The 26,793-nt window shown below is 41.8% G+C and overlaps 1 protein-coding gene across 1 annotated transcript in view; it reads right to left on the bottom strand.

Annotated features, from left to right (window-relative positions):
- Positions 1-9,425: 9,425 nt before the first annotated feature.
- Positions 9,426-26,793, bottom strand: part of fbxw4 (F-box and WD repeat domain containing 4) — a 60,530-nt gene continuing 43,162 nt past the window's right edge. The window contains exons 7-9 of the mRNA XM_041788823.1: positions 15,211-15,351; positions 9,815-9,956; positions 9,426-9,643 (exon numbers count right to left, since the gene is read on the bottom strand). Coding sequence (XP_041644757.1) covers positions 9,509-9,643; positions 9,815-9,956; positions 15,211-15,351 — 418 coding nt within the window. The 3' untranslated portion in view covers positions 9,426-9,508. The remainder of the gene's footprint in view (positions 9,644-9,814; positions 9,957-15,210; positions 15,352-26,793) is intronic.

Raw genomic sequence — 26,793 nt, forward strand, 5'->3', positions numbered from 1 at the left:
AAGGGCTGAAAGACTCTGACTGTCGTCCACATTCTCAGATACTGGGAATGCATCACCACCTTACCCAGCAACCCCTTTACCCCACTGCCAGTCCAGGTCTGTGGTTGATCTCGGCCTCGCAGTTATAGATCGGCTTACACATGTAAAGACTGGGTTGAGAAAGATCTTCATGAACATTAGTTTACTGTTACCAAAACTACCTTGCAGCTCTATCACTGCTGCTGCTGTGCTTCTGCTGTGTTCACATTTGTCTTACCCAAAGGAGACTGCTCCCTTCTTAAACGATCCCGGTGTGAAAGCACCCAAAGCGGTGATGCTCGGTAGAAGCTCCATGCTTCATGATGTAACCCCCTCTGAAATGGATGAAGTCACTGAGACGTGGGTAAGAGGGATGAGAGGGCAGGACAGAAACCTTTTTTCTCTTCGGTGATCTAAGCTCCCAAACCCTGAGTGACACTACAGAGGAGGAGGAGGGACGTGTACGAACACGAAAATCATTGCTCACTTCCAGGCTCATTTATCCGCTGTCTCATACTGGACATGAACATTTATCTACAGCATTCTGGACCGGAAAGAATTTGTTGTCTGGGTACGAGGTTAAAAATAAATGTATGGAATTAGTGTCTTTGGGGAATAAAATAAACAGTATTTGATTGGTTTATTGAATATGAAAAGGAAGCTATTGCAGAAAAATGAAACTCAATTTATGTGGTCCTGAAAAGACTTAAAAAAGACCTCCATAAAGGTGACAGAGTTGGTGTCTATTGTGTTATTTATCACAGAGCTGTGTTTAAGCATGATGCTTAATGAAGCTTCAAAGTTCGCCATTAAAAAACAAGAATTCCTGAGCAATTTCCAGTCTTTATTATGGCTCAATCCATCCATCCATCCATCCATCCATTCATCCATCCATCCACAATTGTTGTGAATGTGATATCTCAACAATGTGTTGGGTTGTTTTCTTCACATTACAACTCAGAACTCAGAGATGAACTGGTTAGATTCTGTTGGTCATAGGTCAGTGGTCATGGTAGCTGGACCCTGGTCCATTACTTGCTTGTAAGTGCAACATAAAAAAGCAAATGTGCTCTCTGTCTCAGCATGAACTGATCAGATGAAGATGGAAATACACTGCAAATTTCATCAGATTCAGCCACGAATTTCAAATTGCATGACTCACTCGGGAGTGTTACCAACTCTCGGGTTTGTCGTGCTATGTAAATCCGTGTATCATTCGTTCATTTAATATTTTATTAATAATTGAATAACAAATAATGAAAAAAAAAAGTTTTTTCTTGTTTTCATTTACAAAACGAAAACAAACAAGAAATGGTGCGTCTCTGACTTTTGCTATTAATGTTGGGATCAGAGAATGTAATATGAAAAAACGGGTGTAAGCAGTTGGTATGATTTCAATACTATTTTGCATAACCTGGTGCAGGTGTTGTGCTGAGAAAAGCATCCTGAGAATCATATGCCCATCGCTGAGGAGTTTCCTTTTTCAAAAGTCTCACACGCAGAGAGTGAAGTGTTTCCAGTCATATTCTCTCTCTCTCCCCCGCTACCTCTCTCTGTCTCACACACACAAACAGCATCACCTCTGTGCCAGCTGCAGGTCCGTGCGTAAGAAAATTTCCTGCCCGTTTATTTCCTTTATCATTGCAGTGATGCATCAGAATGTCATTCTAGCCATTGTCATGGTAATTTAGGACACTGTCTGACAATTAACAAAGGAAAACAATCCCCCAATGTTGTTTATTCTGCTCGCATTTCTGCTCTCACTATGAAGTGTCTGGAGTCGTATGACCAAAATATAAAACATGCCAGAAATCTTCCCGACCAGTCGGGAGCAGGTCGTCAGGTCGTAGTTGGGCTGTGGTCAGCCGTCGTACCCCCCTGTACACAGCACGACAAACAATGCCCGATCTGATTTCAGAGTGAGTCGTGCAACTCTAAATTTGTGGCTGAATCGCAGGAAAATCCCGTAGTGTACACCCTGGCTTTAATAATGAGCAATGCATGTGTGGTTCAGTGACAAACATGAGCAACCTTGCAAAGCAGATAGATTCGCCCTTATCTTTGGTTCTCACTGGCGAATCCATTTTGCAAAGCTCCCATCTGAACCATTTGGGCCTGGTTAGAAAGTGACAGGACCAATCAGGGATGAGGGGCAGTACTTTTGGGTGCAGCGGAGTTGTGACGTAAGCAAGCAGCAACAAGAGGTGCAATTATGGCAGGGGACATTAGCATGGATGCTGCTAAAGCGCCAGTTTTATCAGAACTTGACGACATTTCTTCATCAAAGGAAGAACAAGGAACAGCAGTGAGTTGTTTTCTTTTCAAAAACGACAAAAGTCGTGTACTGACATGTCCACAGTCACCATGGTTCGCGTTATGCAGTTCTATATTGAGTTTATTCCTCGGTAGCTGCACATGCGCACCCCGGTAGCACTGACGACGTCATGTGTTTTGTTGCTCTGATTGGCATGTAAAAATGTGACAGGCAGAATGTTCATCCGATCACCCTCTGAGTTTTTTTCAAAGGCTCTGCCCTTTCCCAAACGCTGTATATCAAAGGTTTTCCAGATGCCATCTGGTGTGTCAGGTTAAAACCTGAGTGCATTGGCATGCATCTTAGCAAACCTGCGTACAGTGTTGCTTTTAACATTTTATACAAATCTTCTGTCTCATCCCAAAGTTTTTTGTTCTTATGTGTCTCATGTTGCTGGATCTAAAGTAGATTCAGACATCATCTTTGAAAACATAGATTAAAAGCTCTGGTTAAAGAGCTACTACCTGAGTGTGTTGAACAGTATATTCCACCCATATTATCTGGTGTCTGATGTTGAGGAGACTGGCCGATCCCCAGCCTCTATGATTAATTCAGTCATCAGGAGTCCCTGGGGGCCGCATCTCCTGCATGGGTGTGCAATGTCTGTACGCACCCTGGCCACTCCTCTTAAGTGGCCCTGGTATATTAGCTAATGGAGAGCTTATGATCTAATATATGCCATTAATGGCCAGCAGGGAGGGTCACTGCTGAGACCCACACTGGACAGCCTGGGCCAGTTTCATGGTTGCATTACCGTAAGTCACTCCCTCTTAACCCTACGTACTGTTCAGGTTAGATCTGACCCTCTTTGACAGCAGTAAAACCATTCAGTCTCATTGTGTTAGACCGCAATTTGATGGCTTTCTTACAAAAAACAAAACAACCCCCCCCCTTTAAAGTTCTGATACAACTCCAAGCAGCTAGAGGAAGGGGTCTAGAGTTTGGGGACCTCATCTCTGCTCCCTTGGCTTCTTCAGGCTGGGACCCCCAGCAGGTGATCAGGATGAGGGTCAACATCTCCAAGGCTGGTTCTCTGCCAGAAAAAAGTGGACTCCTCCTTTTGAGTGGGGAGCCCCGCCTCAAGTGAAGGAGTTCAAGTGTCTCGGGTCTTCTTCATGAGTGAGGGGTGAATGGAGAGAAGGTGTAGCGTCAGCAGTGTGTTGTACCAGAGCGTTGTAGTGAAGACAGAGCTGAGCCATAAGGCAAATTTACCAGAACATTTATGTTCTAACACTCATCTGTGGTTGTCAGCCTTGGGTGGTAGCTGAAGGAATGGGTTGGCAGGTATAAACAGATAAAATGAGTTTCCTCTGAGGAGTCTGGGATCAGCTTTAAAAGCTAGGACAGAGATGCTCCTCCTTTGCAATGAAAGGATCCAGTTGAGGTGGTTTGGATGTCAGATCAGGATCTCCTGGTCACCTTCTCCTTGGAGGTCATCTGGGCACATTCAGCTGGGAGGAGACCCCCAGGGTTGACCCTGGACTCACTTGCCTTCTGGCATGGGGTTGCCTGGGGATCCCTGAGGAGGACTTGGAAAATGTTCCTGAGGGATGTCTGGGTATTTGCTTAGCCCGCTGCCACCATGACTGTAATGATACATCTCATTTCAGGACAATCAAAAGGGTCATTTTGTTGCCCTAGCAGAGTTTATTTACTCACTGTTGATCTGATCTTCCAAAGCCAGGATTTTATTTAGTCTATTTAACCTTTATTTAACCAAGATTATTCCGAATGAGATACAAAAATCTCATTTACAAGGGAGTCCTGGCCAAGACAGCAGAAGGATAAGATTCACACATGGGACATTTAACATTAAACATTAAATGGGACATAAAACAAAGGTTACATCAATCAGCAAATAAAATCGGATTGTCCTTTATCAGTCTTCAGGTTTAATATTGATACATTTTATTGCCAAAAGTATTCACTCACCCATTCAAATAATTAAATCATGTGTTCCAATCACTTCCATGGCCACAGGTGTATAAAATCAAGCACCTAGGCATGCAGACTGTTTCTACAAACATTTGTGAAAGAATGGGTCGCTCTCAGGAGCTCAGTGAATTCCAGCGTGGTACTGTGATAGGATGCCACCTGTGCAACAAGTCCAGTGGTGAAATTTCCTCAATCCTAAATATTCCACAGTCAACTGTCAGTGGTATTATAACAAAGTGAAAGCGATTGGGAACGACAGCAACTCAGCCACCAAGTGGTCGGCCACGTAAAATGATGGAGCGGGGTCAGTGGACGCTGAGGCGCATGGTGAGCAGAGGTCGCCAACTTTCTGCAGAGTCAATCGCTACAGACCTCCAAACTTCATGTGGCCTTCAGATTAGCTCAAGAACAGTGGTAGAGAGCTTCATGGAATGGGTTTCTATGGCTGAGCAGCTGCATCCAAGCCATACATCACCAAGTGCAATGCAAAGCATCAAATGCAGTGGTGTAAAGCACGCCACCACTGGACTCTAAAATAGTGGAAATGCGTTCTCTGGAGTGATGAATCGCACTTCTCCATCTGGCAATCTGATGGACGGGTCTGGGTTTGGTGGTTGCCAGGAGAACGGTACTTGTCTGACTGAGTTGTACCAAGTGTGAAGTTTGGTGGAGGGGGGATTATGGTGTGGGCTTGTTTTTCAGAAGCTGGGCTTGGCCCCTTAGTTCCAGTCAAAGGAACTCTGAATCCTTCAGCATACCAAGAGATTTTGGACAATTCCATGCTCCCAACTTTGTGGGAACAGTTTGGGGATGGCCCCTTCCTGTTCCAACATGACTGTGCACCAGTGCACAAAGCAAGGTCCATAAAGACATGGATGAGAGAGTTTGGTGTGGATCAACTTGACTGGCCTGCACAGAGTCCTGACCTCAACCCGACAGAACACCTTTGGGATGAATTAGAGCGGAGACTGAGAGCCAGGCCTTCTTGTCCAACATCAGAAGGCGACCTCACAAATGGAAGAATGCTCAAAAAATTTCCATATATGCACTCCTAAACCTTGTAGAAATCCTTCCCAGAAGAGATGAAGCTGTTATAGCTGCAAAGGGTGGACCTGACGTCATATTAAACCCTATGGATTAAGAATGAGATGTCACTTAAGTTCATATATGAGACAAGGCAGGTGAGCGAATACTTTTGGCAATATAGTGTATGACATTAACGGTGAATATAACAGTAATATGGTTATTTCCCATTAGGAATAGTTCATAGTTGCAGGTAGGTATCATGAGTTGCTTTTTGTGATACTATTTCAGTCAGGACAATACTTAAAGCTCATCCTTCAGCTTGTTTAGAGCTTTTCTAGTCGTCTGACTTCTCAAAGTGCTTTTACACTGCAGGCCACACTTAACAACTCACATCCATCCACTCCACATTCATACACTGATGGCAGAGATTGCCTGTCAGTATTAACTAAGGCCACTCAGACACATTTACACAGCACTGACGCAGCAGTGGTTTTCCTGGTTAACCAAAGGCTTCATATAATCAGTGAAACACCGAAAGGCTGCTACACACTACCACTACTGACTTTAATTTGTACTTAAAAAAGTAAAAGTACACCAAAGAACTACTCAATCACATTAATTTGAGTAAATGTAATCAGTTACTTTCCACCCCTGGTTCTGGATAATTAGTCCTCATACGTGAGAAAGAAATATGAACTGTGCATGCAAAGACAATAAAAAAATCATAAATAAATAATGTTTGGACTCGGGTACACTCTGCTCACTCTTCCTTAGACATTAAATTCAGTCGTTGTACAAGCATCTTTACCCACTAGGATCTCTGAATGTCTGTTTTTATAATCCAGATGTGAGATCATGTAGGTCTGATCTTTGTCCATCAAGTGGATCCTCACATTGTACTGAGTGGATTTAATGGGGGGGGTCAAACACTCCAATCCCCTCCGGTGTGTGATGTCAGGTGCAAGGGTCAAACAAATGTAAACCCAAACAGTGTGTTACCAAAGGGATGAGAGTGATGAGGTTTGTCAAGAAGCTAATGTTCCTTAATCCCTTCAAAGGCTTCAGCTGGATCACGGCCGCCACTCCAAAGTGTTGAGGAGGAAAGGCCGACTAGCTCTGTCTTCACCAGGACTTATTCCCCGGCTCAGCAGCATCGCACCCTCGCGATTTTTATGTGTTGAGCATTTGTGCTCGTAGTGCCTCCAGCTATCGGATTAACCCTTTAAGGACAGGCTCCAGCATGCTTCTCATGTCAAACAATCTGTTACGTCAGGCGTTTTCTCAGTGTTGATCTCCAGAGACTATTACAGTTTCTCTTTGTCCACAGTCATCGTCACTGTCGCACATGAAGATGCTTATTCAAGAAATGATGATGCAGATGGTCATGGAAGCTTTTAAATGGAGATTTAAACTATTAAGATCACAAAAGACATTTTCTTCAACTTTACACATTATTTTTAAAGAACCCTTAAAATAAAGAGGGAAGTTACCATCCAAATGTGTCAAAAACCTTTACATTTTTTTTATTTAGTCAATAGAAGGAGGATTTCCTCAAAAGAAATACAACAAACATTAAATTCCTTTTTTTCTAAACCTATGCACTCCTGAAAGACTTCTAGTATCATCCAGAGGCCTGCACTCTGACGTGCTTTTTTTTTTAAATTTGCAACATTAAAATCTAAATAGAAAATGATCAATATAACTACCTGAATGGATATTCACTCATCATGTCTCTTTATGAAAAGGCCACAAAGAAGAACCACAAAGACAAACATAACACATCTTGTAACATTGTTTCCCAACCATTTTTCCTTGGAGACCCCCTAACACAGTGGTGGGTAGAGCACACAGTTACAGTACTCTAGTAAAAGTACTGTTACTTAACAATAATAATGACTTAAGTGAAGTAAAAGTACTCATAAAAATAAGTACTTGAGTAAGAGTAAATAAGTACCTTGTTAACAGACTACTCAAGTAGTGAGTAACTTCATTTTGTGCAATTTGTTCAAACTTATTGCATTACAACATATTATTCAGGGGTAGTAATGTAAACTGCATATTGTCATAAATAAAGTAGCATAACTTGCCAAAAGTAAAAGAAATAAAAAACTTAACTGAATACATAAAGCAGCAGTAAAATTATGTTTGTTAATCACAATTATAGGATGAAAAATTCAATATAATGAGAAAAACAGACTCTTCCTCTTGTAATAGTTATCTCTACATGACGATTTTAATCTCACATACATGAATTTATACCTTGCAGTTCATACTTCAGCTTTTGCTTTTTACATTCTCATTTTTTAACCTTACATTTCAGTCATAGGAAATGAAGTTTTAGGTCTGAACTAGGGCTGGGCAATTAACTGCAAATTAGTTTAAATCGCGATATGGCATACTGCAATATAAAATCGCAGAAGCTGCAATAATTCTTTTATTTAAAACATGTCAAAATACTGGTTTAATGAATTCATTTTTTGCAGCAGAGATTTTATGCACATTATGCAAACATTCAAGTGCCATTTTTGTTTTGAATGGTTTAAAAAATTCTCCTTTTTTGTGTTTTTTTTTTAAACAAGTGACAATAAATGATAATTCTTTTCAATCTAGTTATTGATAACAAATTTACAATATGAGCAAAATAATTGCAATTAGATGTAGGTTTAATCGTTCTGCCTTATTTCATTCTGTCTAATATCAATTAAGCTTGGTGTTAATTCTTAGAAGTCAAACGCCCAGTCACGATCGGTTGATACCAGTTATTGCCTACCAGCTCCTACAGCCAATCACAGCCCTTTCTCTCAACACAGCGGTCCATTTAAATATGACGTACTTCTCACTAATCCCTGCTTGCATTAATGTTGATGCATCACGCTGCTGCGGATAAAGCTTCACCTCCTCCACCCCAGCCTCCTCCGTTATAGCTTAAAGCTTGTTGAACCCTCATATTCAGATTCATGCTACTATGGATTGATTGCTTCTGAAATAATGTAATTGTTTTAAATACACATTGTCATAAATATATCTATCCATATGGGGTCTCCAGCTATGCACTGTCTGGAAAGTCAATGCATGCTGCTTGACTAAACAACAGAGCGTCTTTAGAGCAGAGCCTTGTCTGTCAAGTTTAACCATCTATCCATTTCAAAATAAAATGGTAAATTGTATGATGAGAGTGTTCCTGACTGAATGTAGGTTATAGTATAAAATAATTTATTGCTTGAATTTGTTGAAAAATACACACGATGAGAAACCTAATAATAATCGCATATTAGGTCGAAATTTTTGGGGAAAAAAAATCACAATTTGATTATTGTTGCAAATTGTTCAGCCCTAGTCTGAACTGTTGCAAGTTTGATTTCTTCTGTTGATAAGAATGTGTAGTTTTCTTTCAAGCCCTTTTTCATGCTTGTCTCAGGAAAACCATCCTCCAAACCTGCTATTTAATTGAGAGAATTGAGAGAAAAATAAAATTTGTGCCTCCCTAAAGAATATAACTCGTTAGTAAGAGAACAGATTTTTTTCATGATAATCTCTGTAAATTAAATGTCAAACTTTCTTTAGTCCCCTTTGCTCTTAAACACTTCCTCCTGGCTGAGTGTCCTTTCAACCCATGTGGGTCCAGGTCTGTTTCACTGTGGATAATGGCGCTCTCTGACCGACTTCAGCAGCATCTTTGCAAGGTCTTTAGCTTTGTTCTAGGGTTGATACGCACATTTGGCAGCAAGGCGTGTTCATCTCAGGGACACAGAACCTGTCTCCTTCCTGAGCGCTATGATGGCTGGACATTCCCATGGTGTTTATACTGGTGTATAAATGTTTGAACGTGTCTCCTTCAGGCGTCTGGAGATTGGACCCAAGGATAACCCAGACTTGTGGAGGTCCACGATTCTCTTCCTGATGTCTTGGAAGGAAGCAGTGTGTTTAAGGTGTGTGTCCAATTAACTCAAATGCTGTTAATTAACCTTTCAGAAGCTTCCAAAGCCATGAAACCATCATCTTGGCTTTCCCAAATTTCTCTGCCTCCCTCGTCATCCATCTGTCCCTGAACCTGAGCTGTCTATCATTCCTCCTTTCTCACAGACAAATATTATAAACACAGAGAAATGATGCTTTCCCAAACCACAAACAGTTCCTTTGAAAATGTGACAAAGTTTATTGTGAAAATAGACAGCTTTATTGCACAAATTACTTTAAAGAGAGATTCTGTGTGGATCATCTGATGCAGATTGGGTTCTGTCTGAAGTCCATCGAGTGGAGGGAGGTGGCCAGGGCGGCGTACAGGTGAGAGCTGCTGAACCTCAGGCAGTACACCGGGCTGCTCACCGGGTCGGAGCTCAGCTGGAAGAACTGAACACAGAAAACAGGAACAAACACATTACAAGAATGAACATCCAAGAATAAACATAGTTCTTTATGTGGAAATCAGCTCATGAAAGAGTCTGAAGCTTTCTTTGAGCATGTTGAGCTATAAAAACTATAAACTGTCATCTATTTCATCCTGAGGAATCATGAACACACCTGCAGGCATTCACTCTGCCGTTTGTCCCACAACCGAACAACACCGTAGTACGAGGAGCCGCTAGCAATCATGTGATTTCCATCTGTCTGGATGCAGTAAAGAGCACTATCATGAGGCTCCTCCCACTCCATCACACACTTCCTGGAAAAAAAAGAGATTAAACAGGTTCAGATGGTCAAGTTTATTTTAAATAATTCGTTTTGAGGTTTTATGCCTTTATTCCTTTATTCCAGAGATGGGATGGCGAACATTGTGGTGGACCAGGAAGCGAGAGAACCTGAACCATTGGCTTCAAGGACAACAGCCTCAAATGTGGCACAGAGATGTAACCATGAGGACACTGGTGTCCCGTCTTTATCATAAACTGATATCAGATCTTTGAATGATTACAGGTAGAAAATGTACCAGTGAATCATGGGAGGAAAAATAAAGACAACTCCACCATTGATTTGAGACTTTAAAGGGGTATGTCGGGATTTTTGAGGTTGGGTTGTATGAGGTACATGGTTATAGTAGTGGCATTAGCCTCCACTCATTTCTGTGAAAGTTGATCCTGTGGTTATTACGAGCTCAGACAGCTCAGCGGCGTAACAGCTATAAATGAGAACGTTTATTCCGCATAGTAATGAGTTTTACGTAAAAATGGGCCAAGAAAATATGTTGACTGATGCAGATGCAGACCCCTAACCCTACATTTTTGATTAGAATATTTTGACATATTGACAAACTAAATAACAGGTAAGTCATGAGAATTCTTCCTTCATGGCAAAGCTTTCGATTTACCGGTCAATGTTCCTCCCATCCCTCACCGATGGTCATGAACTCTGGGTAATGACTGAAAGAAAGAGATCGTGGATACAAGCAGCCAAACTGAGTTTACTCCAGAGGGTGGCTGGGCTCAGCCTTAGACACAGGGTGAGGAGTTCAGACATCCGGAGGGAGCTAGGAGTAGAGCTGCTGCTCCTTCATATATAAAGGAGCCAGTTGAGGTGGTTCAGGAATTTGATCAGGATGCTTCCTGATGCCTCCCTTTGAAGGTTTTCCAGGCACACCCAGCTGGGAGGAAACCTTGGGGAAGACCCAGAATGCACTGGAGGGATTATATATACTGTCTGGTTTTGAAAGTCTCAGGATCCCCCAGCAGGAGAAGATGGATGGATGGATGGATGGTGAACGGGATCTTACTCTGTAAACCAGTTTTTGGTTTGGTCCACAGCTCCCTGTCACAAGTTGTTGTGTCCTTTGGTAAGACACGAACCCAGTATTGCCCCCCCCCGCTGAGTCAGTGGGGTGTGAATGTGTATGGATTACTTCATGTTAACATAGCAGCCTGCCATCAGTGTGAGTGTGATGTGAATGTGACATGACTTGTAAAAAGCCCTTTGAATAGTCAGATGTGTTACACACACCTCAGGTCCAACAGTCTGGTACAATACACCCAATGAAATGTGTGTTTTGAGAAAAAAACTCCATCTTTGTTTACGGGATAACACTATACTCCGGTTAACAAGAAGGTGAAGGTGGACTGCAGTGGGAGGCTGAGATAAGGGAGGTGCAGGCTGTGGTTAAGAGAGGGGAAGTATTTTGGGGATAAGTATTTTCTGCCAATAGACATTGATCCTCCATTAGTGCAGCCTCATCAATAAGTGATGGAGAGTCACCAGGGGCAGACAATGGGGCAGCAGAGATGTCTGGAGGCTCTCTCTCTCTCACATGCACCCATGAGCACAATGCCTACTCTAATTCTAACAAACCTTCATGGGAAGGTCATCTGTCCACATTTTTACACACTTTTACTGAAGTTTAAACATCAGATTTTTGCAAAAGTCTCCAATATGAATAGAAGGATGAAAAATAGCTAAAATTTGAACACCATTTCAAATGATTCATTAAAATAGTTAGGTTAAATTTACTTATTAGAATCATTTTCCAGCTTAAAAAAATCATATACACTGGTAGATCAGCAATGAAAACACATAAAGTTAAAACCTCTCCAGCATTAAAAACAAAAATAAAAAAGAAGTAAAACAGGACCAAAGCTTGGCTTATTACACCTGATCTTTATACTTTAATTTTCAGTCAGCTGCCTTGAAATTTTACCGAATAACAAAGAAAATGACAGAAACTAAAAGTAAAGCCTGTACATTATTTTATTATCTGCTCAAAATAATGTGGTACAAGTCCAAACTATCGAGAAAAAACTTCAATCTAAATGGAAAAATTGTTTCCCAGACCCAAACTCAACCACACTGAATCTGTAACTGTAATTTTTGTGTCTAAAACATACATGCATCCTTGTTTTATCTGAGCCTCAACTTCCAGACAACCTGCACCTCCTGGTTGACCCTGGGAGCCTTTTGAGGCCAGTAAGGTTTGACCGTATGAATTATTGATGTCTAAAGAGGGACCCCCCTCTGCCACCTTCACCCCAACCCAACCCAATTCAGAATCCCAAGAGTGTTCTGCCAATCAGATCTGATTTGTCTTACTTGACTGATCTCCCTGAAATACAGCCTGAAACCTCTTTAACCCCAAAATAAAGGCAGCCCTCTCCAACACGTTAGAGACCCTGCAGGCATATGCCGAGGTGAGGGGCTGCTGCATTTAAATGGACACCACAGAGGGCTGTAGGTTTACCCTGAGCAGACACTGCAAATAAAATAGTCATGGAATAGTATTAACAAAACGGTCTGAATGTTATGTCCTCGCTGTCTGGAAAGAGGATATAAGACAGAAAATCGACTTTTCATGTAATATAAAGAATCAAATTTAAACATGAAATGTATTTTCAGCCAGCTCAGGAGCTCAGAGGTGGTCAGGACTGGTCTGTCTTCAGGATTTACCACCTCCTTCATGAGAAATCTCCACGCACACTTCTGAAAATGTTCATCATATGTTTCTGTAGGTTCAGGGGCCCTACACACCGTTAAAAATCTAACTTAAGACTTCGTAAGACTTGAACTAAGAAATAGAGATAGCACTATTTGCACTGCAAAGGGTCAGAATTGAAAGATGTAAGATCTTCCAGTACACCGGACCAGGGCTGAGTTTCCTAATTTAATGCACTGTTATAAGAAGTCAATTTAAAACTTAAAACAAAAAGTAAGGCAATTTGTGTTTGGTACATTATTTCTTTGTTGTAACAATGCTTCTTGGTAAATAAATCTTGTACCGTTGGAAGGCTTGTTTATTACCCTTTTAAATGGTGCCACATTTGTAAGGATCGTGCATTTGTGGGATGAGCAGCAGAGCTGAGTATGTGGGTTGCACCCATGAAAAATGTGCCAAATCTTCTCTGCCAATGCTAAACAGCTTATTCTGCCATTGACTCTTGTCTGGTGTTTGGTGGATTGGATGATGGAAGTTTGAAGAAACAAGACATTTTGACAATTTAACAAATTATTCATTTAACAAACAGGAGCCTCAGTAGCGTGTGGAAGAACCATACACAACAACAACAGCCTGGCTCCTCCTCCTCATGCTGGTCACCAGCCTGGTCACACACTGCTGTGGGATGGCACCCCATTCTTCAACCAGCATTTGTCGCAAGTCAGCCAACGTGGTTGTGTTGGTCACTCTCGCACGAACAGCACACCCAAGCTGATCCCACAAGTGTTCAATGGGGTTAAGGTCAGGACTGCTGGTAGGCCATTCCATCCTCTCCACTCCCAAACTCTGGAGGTGTTCTCTGGTTCACTCCAAACAAAGCCGCAACTTGGTTTTGCAGAACACCAGCTTGAAGTTGCCCAACCGACAGGCCCTATCCCGATCAGTCAAATGTGGCATGCCGATTCTTGAAGCAGACATCTACAGACCACTGTAGCAGGGCCCATGCTCACAGGTGCTGCCAATCAGGCGCCTTACTGGATGCACCTTGAGGTACCAGAAGCTCAACTTAAGCAAACAAACCTATTACTAAGATTATAGGGATTATGGCAATGGGCGAATTTGCCAAAATGTTGAAGTATCCCTTCAACATCCCACAATCACTGAAACACATCATATTGCCAAAAGTATTGGCTCACCTGCCTCGACTCACATATGAACTTAAGTGACATCCCATTCTTAATTCAAAGGGTTTAATATGACATCGGTCCACCCTTTGCAGCTGTAACAGCTTCAACTCTTCTGGGAAGGCTTTCTACAAGGTTTAGGAGTGTGTTTATGGAAATTTTTCACCATTCTTCCAGAAGCACATTTGTGAGGTCACACACTGATGTTGGACGAGAAGGCCTGGCCCTCAGTCTCCGCTCTAATTCATCCCAAAGGTGTTCTGTCGGGTTGAGGTCAGGACTCTGTGCAGGCCAGTCAAGTTGATCCACACCAAACTCTCTCATCCATGTCTTTATGGACCTTGCTTTGTGCACTGGTGCACAGTCATGTTGGAACAGGAAGGGGCCATCCCCAAACTGTTCCCACAAAGTTGGGAGCATGGAATTGTCCAAAATCTCTTGGTATGCTGAAGCATTCAGAGTTCCTTTGACTGGAACTAAGGGGCCAAGCCCAGCTCCTGAAAAACAAGCCCACACCATAATCCCCCCTCCACCAAACTTTACGCTTGGCACAATGCAGTCAGACAAGTACCATTCTCCTGGCAACCACCAAATCCAGACTTGTCCATCAGATTGCCAGATGGAGAAGTGCGATTCATCACTCCAGAGAACGCGTCTTCACTGCTGTAGAGTCCAGTGACGGTGTGCTTTACACCACTGCATTTGATGCTTTGCATTGCACTTGGTGATGTATGGCTCGGATGCAGCTGCTCGGCCATGGAAACCCATTCCGTGAAGCTCTCTATGCACTGTTCTTGAGCTAATCTGAAGGCCGCGTGAAGTTTGGAGGTCTGTAGCGATTGACTCAGCAGAAAGTTGGCAACCTCTGCGCAATATGTGCCTCAGCATCCGCTGACCCCGCTCTGTCATTTTATGTTGCCTACCACTTAGTGGCTGAGTTGCTGTTGTTCCAAATGGCTTCCACTTTGTTATAATACCACTGACAGTTGACTGCAGAATATTTAGGAGTGAGGAAATTTCACCACTGGACTTGTTGCAAAGGTGGCATCCTATCACAGTACCACGCTGGAATTCACTGAGCTCCTGAGAGTGACCCATTCTTTCACAAATGTTTGTAGAAACAGTCTGCATGCCTAGGTGCTTAATTTTATACACCTGTGGCAAAGGAAGTGATTGGAACACCTGCTTTTAATTATTCGGATGGGTGAGTGAATACTTTTAGCGATATAGTGTATACTGTAACCATGGGTAAAAGTAACCACTAATTGAAATAATTATCATACTCATCAAATATAACAAACAGTTTAAATTCTATGGAGAATTAAACTTTTAACTGTTAAAGCTGATCCTGACATAAGATAAAAAGAGAAGTGATGACCCACCGGGGGCTGAGCCGGAGGTCCCACAGTCGAATGAAGGTATCATAACCACAGGTGAAGAGCTGGAAAGGAGACTCGAACACCATATCCAACACGCCGGCCCCACGACGGAACTGTGAGCCAAGACTGCACACGCACTCCGACCTGGACAAGGAGGAACAAAAGGAACAATGAACATGTAAAAATTTTGTGCTTACTTTAGCAGTGTGGTACTGGCAATAAAAATAGGATAAGTGATGAAACTACAACTACCACCTGAGGTTATATTCCTTCATGAGGTATAGCCAACAGTAAAAGTGCAGTGGTGGGTCGAGAAGAAGGGCTGGGTGGTTGCTGTTGTAGTGTGTTTGGTGGAAAACCTATAAGCCAGGATAAGCATTTGGCCCAAAACCTTGACCTTTTAAAAAATCTCAAATCTTAGGCATAAGGCATAAAAACATGAACCTGCTGTTAAGCAATGGGATTTTTTTTCATAAGCTAACAGAGAGCTTGGAACTTTACAAAATATGTCTGCTTGCATGTAGTCATCCATCCAAAAACATCTTCCATCTGGGCAACCAGAAATGTTTTCATTTACCCAATAAACTGAGATAAAGATTAAAACATGACCTGGCTAAGAGGTCTGCAGCACACATCATAACTAGAAAAGCACTCGGAGAGCGCAGACCTCCGCCATTAGCCCTATCTCCCAATAGTACAGAATCCTTTAAAAAATTCCTGGATCCAGATGGTGATCCGGATCACTCCCAAAATCTAGTCAGTTCTTCCTTATGCCATTTCTGACATTTCCAGAAAATTTCATGAAAATCCGTCCATAACAAACAAACCCTGCTGATCACATAACCTCCTTGGCAGAGGTAATAAATTATAGACTTAATAGACTCTATGAAGAGCACACTAAGGTCGCTGGCATGGGAGTAAGGCTGTAAATCAACGGTTCATCATGATATGATATCTATATTTTTGACAATGTTACAATTTTATTCCAGTATCACAAAATCTGCTATGATATGATTTCGATTTGATCCAATACAGGGGCCCTGATCGATATCAGGACATTTTATGCACAGATTTCACACAGTTGTAGAAAAAAGGCAGCTTCTACAATTCAAAATGAAAGTATAGCTTGAGGAAGGCGGCCCGGGTTCGAATCCAGCCTGTGGCCCTTTGACCCATGTTAGGGCTGGGCGATATATCGAGTACATCCCAGCTTTTGCCGCCCGCGATGTATAAAATGACTATATCACAAATATCCGAGTATAAATTATGTGGAAGTTTTGAGCCATCAGCGTGCATTTCTCGCTGGAGTTTCGCTTCTCCCATTGTCCCTGAACGCATCTCTCACGGCAGAGAGTTCACTCTCTCCTCCACCAATCCAGGAAACTCCTCTGCACATGTGCATCAGCGGCGAGAAGCAAGGGAGAGGAAGGTAAACACAGCAGTGTGGCTAGTTAGCGGGGAGTTAGCTGACTTTAGAGACAGAAACAGCGCTGGATCTGCAGCGTTGAGCAGTCGTTCAACTTCGAAAAGGAAAAAGTGGAACTCATGCAGTATTGATTAAAATATGCCACAAGATGACTCCAAGATAATGGCGGCTGTATCACAACACGTCACTAAAGACATGAGCCCAGTGCTGTTGAAAAGACACTTAACCCAGAATACGAGATTTGCCTGGGCGTGAGCATTTTGCTGAAAACTCCCTGCCAGAGTCGTACATGTCAGAGAGAAGACGGTCCAACAGCGGACAAAGGTGATCCACATCTCCACAACAGTGGAGACTTATCTCAGCCTTATAGTTCAAAACACCGACAATGAGAAGTTAAAATGTCCCTGCCTCCAGACAAGCTTTTTCCCCCATGATCACACAGGAGAGTTTTTTTGAATAAGGTCTAAAGATGCTCTCATATTATGAACTTGTCAGAAACTGGTCCAGCGTTCATCAGCACAGATAATGGACTAATATAATCACAGCTGTGAGCCTGAAGGGTGGACTAGACTGCAGCGTTTTGGCCATTTACTGCAAGCAGGATTGGTGAGTTCTGTGTGGGTTTGCTTCACCCTTAATGAGGAAAAAATCATTCCATAGTCAGCAATAGTAAAATATGGAGTATTTCATGATTTATGTATTTCTGATTTATTGGTAAAAGATTGAATGAAGTCCTTTTCAAAATAAAACAGCTAAATTTGACTTTATATTGATTTTTACTTTCTGCAAACAATTTTATTAAAAATCCAATAGAACAGTCTATTTTTATCATCAAACTAGTGTCATTATACAGCTGCTGAGAGGCCATTTTAAAATATCGTGATATATATCATGTATCGGGATATAGCAAAAATATATTGGGATATCAATTTTAGGCCATATCGTCCAGCCCTACCCCATGTCTCTCCCCATTCTCTTCCCTGTTTCCAAGTCTGTCCGCTGTCCTTCCTCTATCAAATAAAGGCATGAAAGGCCCAAAAATAAATCTTAAAAAAAGTGCAGCTTGAAGGTGACAATGTAGCTCAATGTTGTTTTACTTTCTATCGATCTGATTGGATAATTATTCGACCAATCAGTGAACAAAGATGGATCTTTACACCCCTAGAAGTTAGACTCCACAGCTTCTCAGATGGATACAGTTACTCTGCCTCATTTAGTGAGTTTTAGATAAAAATCTAAACTTTATGAAGCGTTTTATTTTTCTCTCAGAAAGCCTCTGTGTTTGGCACCATTACCAATGCATCTTTCAGATGCGTGTTCTTATTCTTGGCATATTGTACTGGATCAGAAAATACTCTGAAACTCACTAAATTAGGCAGAGCAACTGCATCTGTCTGTACAGCTGTACAGCCCCCAGCATATTCTCCTCAAAGATGCAACTCTCACTGAACTCTCTAGAGGCCAGTGCCTCTATTACTGCCAAGTACCTTTAACAATTCAACTTAAAAATACAGAAATAACTGTTAAAAATAAAGATTTTCATTTATGTGTCACAGAGAAGGATAAATAAAAACCACTCTTTATGTGGAACTGGAGCCTCACATAATTAGTGAGTGTGCAGCAGTGATAAATAAAGTGTCTGCTGGTTTGACCTGTGTGATTGTGTGGAAGGCGGGCTCTGTGCAGCACCATGCTCTTGTGATCACAGCTCTGTCCCGCTTGCTCCTTGCCTCTTGATTATTGAAGAATAACTTGCACTCAGCGGGGCGGATTATTGCAGAATAACTGTCTCTTTGTTGCCATTTAATACCCTCCATGACCGTGACTGTGTGCGACTCTCGCACGTTTGATACCTGCTCCGTAGCAACCATTTAAGAGAGGCTGCTGGCCTTGGCGACCGAGCTGCCCTGTGCTTCGACTCGTGCCCCCCTCTCTTGCCCTGGAGCTCAATCCGCAGGCTCGGGCTGGTAATCCCCCAGTCTTACCCCGGGAGGCCTTCTTATTGGACCAGGGCTTTCCCTGCAGGGTGCCTTATTGGGTGAGAGCTTTCTCATTGCCAGGGTCTCATGACTAAGCCTGGGCCAATGGGGAGTCTGTGATGAGGCTGAGTTTGTGTCTGTGTGGGGTAGTGACCCCTCGTTTTCCCTTTACCACTAAAACCAAGGAGCTTAGCACATGCCACACAAAAAGAAACTCATTCAAGCCAAAGGGATACGAGCCTGTTCATTCATAACTAAATAATGATGTCTCCATCACAGCACCAACACTCCGACTAAAAGAGATCAGCAATTTATAACCCAACCTCCTGAAATCCTTCGATGAAACATTCTCAAGATGCTCTGGAAAACTGTCTGAACACTTTCAAACTACCAAATGTGAGAGAAAAATTAAAGCTAGGTTTCCATAAAATAGACCTGACATCTGTGAACAGATCTTAAAGCTAGTAATAGCACCATGCAATGAGCTAGTCCTCGCAGCAAAACAGCAGGGACTTACAAATTGGTAGGTCACTGGCTTTTATGGGCGGCATGTGATTACAGGATAGAGACATAAGCATGTAATCTGTCAAAATGACTGGATCTGTAAGTGAGCGGCGGCACAATGTTCTAATCTGACCATCCTCTCTATCGCTGCTCTCTATTGCTCGTCTGAGTCGTCCATCGAGGTGAATACCTCAGTCTGGCCTCAAGTATGACTGACAGGAAAGTGTCACATGGTCGGCTCTAAAACATAGTTAACCGTCTGAGTCATAGCCACCGTAGACAGTCTGTCCTTAAAGTGATGCTCCAAGGAAAACATAAGGTGGTTAGCAGTAAGAGTCAAAGGGTGGTTTCTTACCCATAATGCTAACATCACAAAGCTCAAATTAGTGAAAATCATGAAGCATTTGTTAGCATTTTGCATCCATGTAATTTGAAAGGCTGTTTCCTTAAAGTCACTTTATTCAATAATATATTTATCATAAAATGTACATTAACTCTGTGTGCCAAGAGAACCGCAATAGTTTTATTCTCACTGCTGGAAGGACACAGCTTAGAAACAGGGATGCACAATATTATCAGCATGGTATCAGTATCAGCAGTTGGGAAATTAGCTGGTAAAAAGTACAAGTACAACCCACATTCCAAAAAAGTTGGGACATTGTAAAATAGGGGTGAGAATCACAGGGTACCTCCCAATACCATACGCGATACATGGTCCATGATACTGATATTATCACAATACTGCAATAATCAATATATTGCAGGAAAATTGTATGAAGACACATCGCAAAATATGTCTAACTAGAGAATACAAAATAGTTGTAAAATGGTCAAGTGCAAGATTTTGTAATTTATGCACTGCAATTCAGAGTGAATTTCACAGAATTTTGAACAGACTGAGCTGAAGACTGAACATGAAGTGCATAAAGGCTATACAGAATATATATATATATATATATATTAGGGCTGTGAAAGTTAATGCGTTAATATCACGTTAACTCAAATTACTTTTAACACTGCTAAATTTTTTGTCGCACGATTAACGCATGCGCGCTCTGTATGACCCTCGACCCATCCTGTAGTTTGCCAGACCAGGAAGCGGCGCCGTCGTGATGCGGTACAAGCGAGCAGAAATGGATAAAGGACAGAGACTTTTGAATGACAGGTTCAGCTTTCAGATCATGTCAGATAAAACTGAAGTTATTTTCTCCTACTGTCGACATGAACGGAGTTACAGGAAGTTCGTAGAGTCTTATATAGCCCGCACCACTTGCTAGCCATGCACACCGTTAATGCAGAGAGCCACCCCCCTCGCCATGCTGGATTTGTTTACAACGGAGACACTCAGACAACTCTGCAGGGATGGACTCGCTATCTGGCATACTGAGCATTTCCTGGTGTGCCGACGCACTTTTGGGCCAGTATGATTTATTCATTTATTTAGGCTATTATATCTGCCATGAACCGGCACCACAGCTGTGCTATTGACTGCTGACTGCTCTGATCACGTCTCCTAAAGGTCCGCTCCCATCCCCACGCAACTCCTGCTTGAAAGTGAAAGTATTCGGAAAAAATGAAATTTACTAAAATGATCGACTGTAACTGTGAATAAACACCAAATTTCAATAACAGTCAATCAAGATGCTGCAAAAATGTCAAAGCCTCTGCAGTCCCTATAGGAGATTGTCTGATGCTGGTGAATGTACAGCTGCATCATGAGGAGGAGGAGGAGGAGGAGGAGACAGAGCAGCAGAGGCTGGTGTGTGACAGGAGAGCAGAGGTTAGTGAATGAGCTCTGTAGAGTTTCATAATATAAGCTGAAAGCATTATTAGACTGTTGGTCTCCTTTATTTAGGAAGAAAAAAATGGTTTTAGATTAAATCTGTAGCTCTTCTATGATCTGAAGAATTAAGAGATGGTTAAGTCCTCTTACTTTACCTTAAAAGTTCTCAGTCATTTCTTACTGTCAGCATTTATTTTACATGTGGACTACATTTTTTAGTTTGAAAGTAAAAATGTGATAAATAATAGCAGAGATTTTTTAAGTAATTACTTGCTTTTTCTCTTGAGCGGGGCAGATGTGTCCACCTTACTCACATCAGAACAGTGAAACACCATTAGATGTGTCTGTGCCTTACTGCTGAGCTCTCAGCAGAGACTTGACTTCTTTATGTCCATGTGTGATGATGAGATCTGTTGTTCTGTGTTCAGCTGCTGAGAACAGAGGAGTTAACTTCTAGAAGTCTAAAGTCTGACTCTACATTGTGGTATTACTCAGTAATGTTACATTAAGGTCAGTATCTCCATCTGTTGTGGCTTGAGTTTACCATGTTATGCTCTCAGCAGATTTTTGCAGCGTTCAGTATCTTTGAGCTCAGACTAGAGAATTTTCTGGACTTTATCTGTTGTTGTTTTGGGTTGTTGACATGAACAAACATTTGCTTAAAGAAAGCATTTTTGTCCACTTGTGTTGATAAGGGTATCCAAATCTTGAGAAATAGTACTGTAAGGTACATTTAGAATAGACAAAAAAGTGTGATTAATTTGAGATTAATCGCGAGTTAACTATGGAATTTGTGAGATTAATCGATTAATCTATTGACAGCCCTAGTTTTTATTTTTGTTGTCTAAAGAGAGAAGAGGCAAAAGTCAACTGCCAGCTGGCTGTCAGGGGGTGAAATTACACCACAAACAGTCACACCAACAAAGTGAGTTATTAATTAATAAAATATGGATACTGCATTTTGAAATATCATACAGTCTTGCACCAGGAAATATCCCAATATTTCAGTGTATCAATTTTTGTCCCACCTCTGCTGTAAAATCTACATGAAAACAGGGCAATGACTTGCAAATCTTCTAAAGCCGTATCTTATTCACAATAAATTAACAACATACAAGATGTTTTTCTTGAAACTGTTCCACAATTTTTAAAATGCAGAAATTTGCAAGCTGGTGAACCTCTGCCTATCTCCTCTCTGAAATGCTCCAGCAGGCCCCATATGGCCCAGGGGCCAAATGGGGCCTGCTGTCCATTTATGATTGGCAAATTCTAGAAATAAAATGAAATGTGGCCCACATGAGATGATGAAGGTTGTGCTCAACTGTAATGCACTTTTTAGTTTCAGTGCTAACATGTTGATTCTGTAAACAAACATTTTGACAAGAAGATACATTGATTAATAATGTCTTGTTAGAATATTGCAGCAAATAGCAGCACCAATAGCATTTCAGAGGCAGAGCCAGTGGTAGACAGAGCCAAACAGGGCCCCCTGAAATCTGATTGGCTCTCCCAAATCCTGAAAATGCCTGACTATTTGTCTTGTCAGTCATTATCATGCCATTTAGGCGTATTCAATCGCTAAGCATGGATTCGTCATACCTCAAGGCAAGGAATATGAAAGTGGCCCCACCATACTTATATATTTCTATACACAGCCCTCAGTGGGACACCCCTGTTTTAGACCCGGTCATGTCACTGACTTGTTGCAAATTACGCTAGTTAGACCTTGCTGTTCAGACTGTAGTCACCTTGAAACTCATCCGACCTGTGTTTGACTTGGATCCAAATATCGTTATCCTCAAAATTGCCTGAGTCAATTTTTGGCCAAATTGATATCTGCATAACATAATCTTCTAACGCTGCTGATTCATTGTGTCTTTTTTCTGAAAACCTTAAAATATGACTTGGTTTTTATGCTATAAGACTAAAATTGTGAAAAGTGGCTCAAATCTGATATGTCAAAGGTCAGATTCCACATGAATTGTGCTGATCCTGTCATCATAAAAACCCCAGATCTGAGCACAAAAATCAGGTTCAGGTGGCTTTACCTGCAGTATGAATTCAGCCTCTCTCTAACTGGATGCAAACACACTGACAGTGACAATGATTCACATGGAAATTGTGAGAAAATATTTTACAGCTTGAGAACCAAACAGTCGGAGCTGCAGCTACTTTGTGAGTCGGGGAGACTGTTGGCCCTAGGGGGGCACAGACTTAGTGATTGTAATGAAGGGGCTACTGGCTGTGTGACACACAGGGTCTAAGTCCTGATTTCAGCCTGTCTGGTCTCACTGCAGGAGTCAGGTTGGCTTTAGAGGCCACACACAAACACACAAATTGTGAAAGGAATCATTAATGAATTGACATTGTTGAAAAAAAAACAAGAAGAGGCTAAGGGTATTATCCTTCAGTGCGAGGAAATAAAAGTAGTGTGTGTGTTATTTTTTGGTGACAAAAGATGTTGGAGGTTCTCGTCAAGTTAAGTCTGAGCTCTAAACAGGAGCCTGGGGACGCACTGGGAAACAGGCCCTTCCGTCAAAAGCTGTCAGACAGGTGGAGAAAAGACGCCCTGCTGAGGTTTTTACTCGCTAAAACAAACAGAGGGGAGCCCTGCAACCTGCTGCACATCCACCCAATTTACTCTGCACCTCTGCAGCAGGAATGTAAGAGACGATGGAGAGGAGGGGCGCCGGGCTGCAGGGACCGGCCAACAATGACCACCTTCAAAACGTCACAAACACACGCGCTCTGCAAAGACAATACTGCTGCAATTTGTATAACAGAACTTCCAAGCCGATGCAGACATTTCACCCGACTCTTTTCAGTTCCAGGAATGTCAGGAATCCTAGCCTGGCCATTTGATTGTAAAAAGGAGGGTTCCCTTTCTGAAGGAACAGAGGGGAATCTTGGGGAGTTGGGAGTGATGGTCTGGGTCTTTTCTCTTTGATGCTTTTTTCCCCGCTCCGTGTTTAACCATGAGCGAAGACAGTGTGAAAAGTTGGGGTGCTGCTCCATTGGCGCCACTTGTGTGGGATCGCTCTCTATATGACTGATTATAAGAGCTCTTTGTGCCAGCCACATGAAAAAGACACAGAATTAATTGCAATGAAAGGGGAGTGTTGAGTTAAAATTAAAGCAACAAGAGTTCAACAGCAGTGTTAAGACCTGTGCATCGTCTTTAGGTGAACAATTTTGTTCTACACATAAAAACACATGATCACAGAAAGTATTCAGTTACAGAAAAAAAGACCAAATTTAATTTATATGAACACTTCTACAACCACAAATTTTTGTTTTCTGATGCTCCAAATGTCTTCTACTGGTGAAAAGTCTAGACTACAGGCAAGTCAGTTCAGGACCTGGACTCTTCTACTGTGAGTTCCTCTTCCTTTCCTGTCTTCTCACTGTTGTAAATTGTTTTGGACTGGTTTTCATGTGGGAAATAAACATTGGGTTAAGCTGTGTTGGAACGTCCGACAGTCTTGAATGCACCATGACAGCAGTGCGTGTGAAGCTGTGACTGTGTCACCTTTAAATGACGTCACCAGACTCAGGTAGTGGGGAACACCGCCACTGAGAGAAGGAGAAGACGCCAACTCGGACTCTACAGCAGACCAGTTCCCACAGACTTGAACGAAATTTGTCATTGTTTTTGAATTATAACCCAACTGAACTAAACTGAACTGTAACGAAGCTTGGGCTCGCTGATCACGCAACGCTTCCAGAGTGAACTAGACTGGAGGCCCAGACGACAACGGAGTGCAGGTGAGCTTACCCAGCTTCTGTTTCTTATACTAAAAACCAGTCCAGTATTTTCTTCCTACCTTTTCTTTAGTCTGTAACAGTGGTAATGTGGTTTAGCATCCATCCGTCTATTTTCTATACCGCTTATCCTGTTGGGGGTCACAGGGCGTTGGAGCCTATCCCAGCTGTCATTGGGTGAGAGGCAGGGTAGATCCTGGACTGGTCGCCAGTCAGTTGCAGGGCTGACATAGAGAGACAGACCACCAGGCATGCTCACACTCACACCTATGGCCAATTTAATCACCAATTAACCTAACTAGCATGTCTTTGGTGGTGGGAGGAAGCCGGAGTTCCCGGAGAGAACCCACGCATGCATGGGGAGAACATACATACTCCACACAGAAAGGCCCTCACCGGGAATTGAATCAGGAACCTTCTTGCTGTAAGGCAACATCGCAAGCCCTGCGCCGCCGTGCCGCCCCTGTGGTCTAGCATTTTCTTGCTAACATAGTCAAAGTCTACCCTGAAAGAGACGTTGCCTGTATGGTATCAAATCAGTGTTAAATTTGTTGACTATGGGTAAAAATGTTTGTCGACAGTCTTTTTTTCATGAGAAAGACTAGACTAAGACTAGCCAGAACTAGATCTTTGATGACTAAAACTGGCTAAAAGTAAGTTTAGTTTTAGTCAAGATGACTGAAACTTGACTAAAATGTAATTTAGTTTTTGTCTGACATTAAAAATTCGTGATATTTCTCTACTGTGGGTAAATCTGTCAAAATACAATGCATTCGTAGCTATTCTGCCTCAACTGTAGAGAGCAGGTTTTGTAGGATGCAGAGAACACACTCCCATGACTTGGTACCAGATTTAAGCAAGAGATTAAATGCTTGGACTAAAAGTAAAGACTAAATGTGAGGACTTTTAATGGACTAAAACTAGACTAACATGTTTTTGAGGTGTTGTTGACTAAAACTATAAAGCGCTGATCATCAACTGGTGGCCCTGGGGCCATATCAGGCCCCCCAAAGCTTCCCGTCTGGCCCCTGAAAGATCATTAAATTCAGAAAAGGAGGAAAAGAATATGCTGTGGTTTGAAGAGTATCCTTTGGCTTTAAATGTCTGCAGCTGTTAAATCCATACCATAAACAATCAATATTGAAATATTTTAAGAATGACTTAACATTTGATCTGCTTTTACCGAAATTTACTGTCATAATTAGTAGATATTTAAAAATAGGGTTGAGGCTGGCAGAAATGCTGCAAAAATGACCAGATAAAGATGTTAAAATGTAGCAAAAATGGTTCAAGAGGGAAAAAGGGGCAAAAAGTATCAAAAAGTAGTTACAAATGACAAAAATAGTCTAAAAAAGTAATGCAAAAATAGAAAAAAAGTGGCAAATGTGGATAAAAGTGCCACAAAGGGCATAAAACATGCGGGAAAAGTGGTTTAAATTAAAGTTAAAGAACTGTAAAAATTGGGTTAAGGAAGCAAAAAGGGGCAAAAAGTATCAAAAATGGGTTAAAAGTGGTGAAAATACAGCAAAAATGGCCTGGCAAATTAGTGAAAGGTGTTCAAGAGTGGCACACAAGGAAAATAATTGGCAGGAAAGTTGCAATATGGGGTTAAAGAGTGTCAAAATTGGGTGAAAAGTGGCAAAAATTGGTTAAAAGTTCCAACTATTGTTGAAAAATGTTGTGAAAAGAGGTCAAAATTGGGTGAACAAAATGGATAAGAGTGAGACAGAGGGGATAAAACATGCAGGGAAAGCGGTTTAAAAGGTTAAAAATGGCAACAATTGGGTAAATGAGGCAAAAAGGGGTTAAAATGAGTTAATACTGGTGTTAAATCACAATTGTAGAGGATCCAGTCTCTGGGATTTTCAGGGGCTCAGCCAACTCTGTTGTCAGGCCTGCTGCATGATAGATAATTGGGATAGATCTTACAAGTAATGCCTAAAAAATATAAATACTACTACAATTATATGTTAACCAGAATAAAATATTAATTTAATTTTTGTGTATTTGAAAGTCCGGCCCCCAGAGTTTCTGTCGAGACTAAATCTGGCCCTTGTGCAATGAACTTCATGACCCCTGCTATAAAGGGTAGAAATGACTCAAATGTGACTAAAATTAAAAAGGCATTTAAT

This window comes from Cheilinus undulatus, linkage group 6 (genome assembly GCF_018320785.1).
Source record: "Cheilinus undulatus linkage group 6, ASM1832078v1, whole genome shotgun sequence".
Classification (NCBI taxonomy): domain Eukaryota; kingdom Metazoa; phylum Chordata; class Actinopteri; order Labriformes; family Labridae; genus Cheilinus; species Cheilinus undulatus.